The 5300-nt window shown below is 52.0% G+C and overlaps 1 protein-coding gene across 1 annotated transcript in view; it reads left to right on the top strand.

Moving 5' to 3' along the window:
• Window positions 1-2866, top strand: part of LOC104078188 (BPI fold-containing family B member 4-like) — a gene marked incomplete at its 3' end in the record, with an annotated part of 10295 nt that extends 7429 nt beyond the window's left edge. Inside the window, exons 9-13 of the mRNA XM_009579730.1 lie at window positions 28-224; window positions 336-403; window positions 1782-1824; window positions 2354-2417; window positions 2790-2866. Of these exons, the coding sequence (XP_009578025.1) occupies window positions 28-224; window positions 336-403; window positions 1782-1824; window positions 2354-2417; window positions 2790-2866 (449 nt within the window). The remainder of the gene's footprint in view (window positions 1-27; window positions 225-335; window positions 404-1781; window positions 1825-2353; window positions 2418-2789) is intronic.
• Window positions 2867-5300: the final 2434 nt, after the last annotated feature.

The raw sequence follows: 5300 nt of genomic DNA, 5'->3' as shown, positions 1-5300 counted from the left end.
CCTAGCCAGCGCGCGGGGCGTGGGTAGCCACCTCCACGTGTCCCCGATTCCCACAGTGCTCCACCTGCCATGGGACCAGTCCTCTGAGCATTAAGCTAACGTTGTCTGGGAACCCACTCATCCTCCTGGAAGAAAACAGAGCCACCGTCGAGCTTTCAGTCATGATTCAGGTGTTCATTAACCATTTAGATGGATCCATCGTCAACCTCCTGCTCCTGAAGGCGGTAAGCGTGGGTGTAAAGACCTCAATCTGGTGAAGCGCACAGCCAGCCGAGCGACGGGCAGCTGGGATGGGGACGTCTCCACGGGCTGATCCTCTCCTTCTCTGCTTGCAGGACCTCGGTCTAAACGCCCGCGTGTCGATCGCCGGAGGCAGACTGGTGCTGGGGCTGTCCCTGGGCAGGTAGGTGTCCCCGCGGGGGTGCTCGAGGCAAAGCCTGCTGCAACGCCCCAGCCCGCTCGCTCCCCTGAGACAGCCCTGGGCGTTCAGCCGTGCTGGGAAACTCCGGCTTTCCCGGAGCTCAGGGTTCAGTTTGCTGGGAAGCACTGGCCAGAAGAGAGCGGGACGACAGGAAGGGCTGCAATTCGTCAGGGACACGCCGAGCGCTGTAACGGCGTGTCCCTCGGTGACGCAGCGCTGCTGGAGCTGCCTGAACGGTGGCAGAAGGGACGGGAGTGTTGCACAAACACGGCTGTGACCAAGCCGGGCAGTGCTGCCCCCTTACAGGCTGGTGACATCCTCTGCATTGCCACGTTAGCTCTGGAGCCGCTAACTTGAAATGTCTTTCCGTGTCTGTAAAACAGACGTTTCATTTCCTGAATCTGAGAATTTCATACCTGGCTGATGGCACGAGGTGGACAGGTATTGCTGACTTTCAGGAAACATTACAGCAGTGGGAAAGTTTTAGGAGACTGGAAGAAAAGTCTGAGTCAGTTTTATAACAAGGAGAAATGAGGTAACCTGCATAATTTTAAGACTGTCAGCTTGACTTTCATCCTGGGCAGTAGTTTGAAATGTCTGATACTGGACGTGAGTGATAAAGGAGTAAAGGAAAGCACTGTCATTAATGCCAGTCAAGGTATGATTAAAGATTGGAAAGCATTTCTTATAGTGTGAGGTTTGAGGATTTCAAACCATTTACCTTGTCAAAGAGCTAGATTTAGAAGCAACATTGACATAGCTTGTATGCAGCGATACAGAGAATAGAAATGCATTTAATGCATATGCTTTTAATTCAATAGACAAAGATATAACAAGATTCAATGGAAGTAGAAAAGAGAAATTCAAAGTGGAAATAAAGCATATGTTTTAGCTATGGAGATAGTTGTGTGATTGCAATGATGGATTAGGAGCTGTAGCAAGTTCTCCAGAGCTTGTGATCTTTAAATCCAGACTGGAGGCTTTTTCTAGAAGCTCTGCTCTCAGCTATCCGGGAGCTGACTCCTTTCCCAAGGTGAATAACCACCTGGGCACGGGAGAGGGAAGCGGAAGCCAGGAGCTAGTGTGTGCCCTGTTGCTGTGCTGTTTCGTTTGCAAGCAAATAAAAATTAGGTGAAGCTTTTAGTGTTGATCTATTGCTTTTGTTTTCCTGTTTTCTCTTCTCTCTTGCAAGTGTGGCAGTGCCTGATTTTTGTGTGACAATATTGTGATCCCTTTATGGATGCCCCGATGATGCCTCACAGGGATCCCTTGCCCCTGGGCTGAGTGACGCTGCGCTAGGAGATGGCAGGGGTCTCACGACTTGGTGTCTGACGTGCTGTTTGCTTTACTTTCCCTGCAGCACTTCCCTCTCCTTGGAGTCCTCAGATGTTGGCATCAGTAACGTAAGTCTCTCGTACCAGTCTCGACTTTACTGGGTGGGCAGTGTGGGCGAGCGCTGTGCACTGCAGCTCCGGGGAAGGAGGGAGACACGCGGTCGCTGTGTGATGCTGAAACACGTCCTGGCTGTGATGGATTACGTCTGCTGAGGGTTTTAGTTGCTAGCTGCTCTACTTTGTAGGTCATAGCCATTCTTCTTTTGCGGCGTTTTTTTTTCTTCTGCCTTTTCTAATAATGCAAATGTAAAGCCTGAAGTCTGTTTGTTTATTCACCTGCTTGGGCAAAGCTTACACAGAGCTCCAGCAGGAGTTTTACCTGGTAGAAAGATTCCCAAAGGAAGGACGAAATACAAATCGAGGAAGAAAAGTAGATTTGCTTTAAAGAAAAGAGGGACTATTTGTTCTTTTGCTGTGTCAGTGGGAAGTGATTTCCAGTCCCGAGGACTGCTGTCTTCCAGCCGCGGTGCTGGGCTGTGCTTGCCGCTGTCCTGTGCCTGGCAGCGCTGCTCATGTGCTTGTTCCCTCTCTGGTTCAGATCTTGAACTTGAAGCCACACTGCAGCAATCTGCTGGCGGAAACGTTATTGCCCCTTATCAACGGTAAGGTGACTGGGACAGCTGTAACACTGGGAGTGCTTTGACTGAGGAGGGGCGAGGGATATGTGTGCATGACTGAAAGCTATAGCAGGCGAGTTGGAGCGATTAAAGGTCTGCAATCCCCATTTTGAGGCTGTAGTTAAAAGTCCCGGTGCTATTCTTACACCATCCACCCCAGCTTCAGTCCTAAGGGCCCTGGCAACCGCTAGTGGCAGAGAATGTCAGGAAAGCCAAAACGCATCGTGCGTGGTGGTGCCGCAGTCCGTGCCTCTTGGGCAGCTCTGCCCCTTCACCCTCCCCGGGAGCAGCTTGTCGTGGGGCGGGAGCTGGGCTCACCCCTCCGGCGGCGTGTAAGGACCTGTCTGTCCCCTGCAGGTGCTCTGGGCATCGGGATACCTCTGCCAAACGTGCTGGGCATTCCCTTAGTAAAGGTGGATATTCAGATACTAGCGGTAAGTCTTCGGAAAGCCTATTTCCTCCCGCAAGGCACCGGTGCGGGTCACCGGGGCTGTTTCTAGCAGCTGGCTGCTCCCAGGACCCTGCCGGTGCTGGTGTAGTGAGCAAGAGCCGAAGACTTTAAGCCGTGAAAGGCCAGAAAGGGTTGCTCTGTCTGACCTCCTTCAGGTCAGAAAATGTTGCCCGAGTACTTCATACCCATGAGTATTATCAAACCAGGTACGCAACGAGCAGTGTTCGGCCCCTCTGGGGTAGGTCCTGGTCCCCCCGTCCAGGTTGCCTTTCCTTTCTGGAGAACGCTGTGTGAGCAGCTCTGATGTGGGTCCAGGGTCTGGAAAGCCCTTCAAAATGTCTTGAATTGCACCAAATTCCAGCCCTGTGCATCCTGGAGATGTCCCAGAGGAGCTGGGGTATTCTCCGACGCTTCCCAAAGGGCACTGTGCCCTCCTTACTAAAAATGTGACGTGGGGATTTTTGCAAAGGGGTTTTCTGTTCACTGTGTTGTTGCTGACGAGCTGTTGCGAACCAGCATCCCTCGAAGTCGGGAAATAAGGTGGATGTGTGGCTCCTTGCGCTTCTTCAGGGCCTGCTGGTGATTCTTGTGTGAGCTGGGGAGTACAAGGCACGGGGAGGTCTTTCTGGGCAGAGAAAGAGGAAGACAGACCAGCGAGGATGGAACATCAAGACCAGCATTATCTACTTTTCTTTTCTAAACTTGATTCAAGATTCTTGGTAACATTTAAGGTGTTTTAAATTTAATTGGCTTACGTGAGTACTACGATACTTGCATAAGCCAAAACCTGATAAGCAGCTCTGTGTACAAATATGTATTTAGAGAAATTAGCCTGATTTTGGGGTCACAGTTATAGCAGGTGCATGTGATGCTGCAGTGGACTAGTTAAATTTGTTCTGAGGAAAAATTGCTCTTGATATAATGAAAAAGTGAACTTGTTGCATGTGGCTTTCTAAGTAAATGTCACCATCCACGTTCAGAAGGGTATGAAGTGCTGAGCGGGAGCTCAGGATGCATTTGTCATGCAACTCTCTCTTAATAAACATTCCTACTGTTTTAGTGCTTGGAATGAGGTTCTCGTTTCTGATGCTTCTCAGGGAGATTATCTGCCCTGCCTCCTGCAATGGGATCTGGTTCCTTTGTGACAACTGATATTTTGGTTTGAAAACTTTTTCCACTCAAACTTCCTGAGAAAAAAACACTTGGATTTTCTGTAGCTACTCCTGGCCAGGTAACCTACCGACCAAATGCTAAACCACACGCAGAAATCGGAACGCAATCGAATTTCCAAAGGTCACGAAGCATTTGCTAATAGAATCTGAAGGGAAACCTTCATTACCAGATAACTGAGGAGTATGGTAACTCTGGAGCACGCCCGTCTGCCTGCAATAGTCCTCGTCTGCTTGGACTGGTGTAACAGTCAGTTGGTCTCTGTACGTCCCAGGGAAAAGAATTCAGGCATTTTTAATTTCAGAAAAAAGAAATTATTCTGGGTAAAACCCCAACATCTGAGGTCTTAAATGGCCTTTCAAACACCTGCACTAGACATTGTTACTAGTGTGTTAATTATTATGAGCTAGTGTCCCCAGAGCTGATGGTGGTATGTCACTGTTAGAGCATGGGTGATGCACGGAAGAAGTCTAGCACCGCTCAGGTAGCGGACAGGGGCAATGCCCTGTTCTGCGTGTCTGCCTGAGGGTAAGAATAGTTCGGTAGCTGCCTGGCCAAAGCCCTTGGTTGTGGCATTAATTGCCAGCATCACGGCGGGGTGCTGCAGAGGGGTCACTGAACACAGCAGAGGACGCGCTGGACCCCTCGGCAGTCCCGGTTCGTGCAAACTGCCCAGAGCTCTCCTGTGCTGTCCCAAATGGCAAACCTGGTGTCGCATACAACCATCGCGTGGGCTGGCACGTCTTGTGTCACGGCAGGAGGGTCTTGGGTGGGTTGAAGTACACAGTAATGCTGAAGACCGGTGTTTCGGTGAGTCCGAACGGCTCCTTCGGTTCCCAGCTCCGAGCAGGCTGATGGTGCCGGTGGGACCGTGCTCTCCAAAGGCCGTTCAACAGCTGGTGGCACGGACCTTGCCCTGTCCCTGGGCAGAGGTGATGCCTTTGCTGGTGATGGGAGTCCCCGCTCAAGCAGCGCGCTGCGGGCAGCCCCGGCCCCAGCTGAACCACGCGGGCGAGGCGTTTCTGCGACAGCGGGTGCGAGCAAGAGGAACGCCGAGGGCGGTTGGGCCGTGCTCGGGAGCTGGGAGCTTCAGACCCCGCTGCTCGTGCTCTCTGAGGCCGGTGTGCCCGCGGAGCTGGCGGAGCGGGGTTTTGGGGGGCTGTGTGGCCCCGTTACCCGCTGATCTGCGCTGGCAGCCACACAGCCGGAGCGCTCGCGGCTGGCTTTGTGCACACCACGGGTTGGCG

The sequence above is a fragment of the Fulmarus glacialis genome, unplaced genomic scaffold (assembly GCF_000690835.1).
Source record: "Fulmarus glacialis isolate BGI_N327 unplaced genomic scaffold, ASM69083v1 scaffold14156, whole genome shotgun sequence".
Classification (NCBI taxonomy): domain Eukaryota; kingdom Metazoa; phylum Chordata; class Aves; order Procellariiformes; family Procellariidae; genus Fulmarus; species Fulmarus glacialis.
Note: the sequence above shows the minus strand (reverse complement) of the source record. Positions and strands in the feature narration are given on the sequence as shown.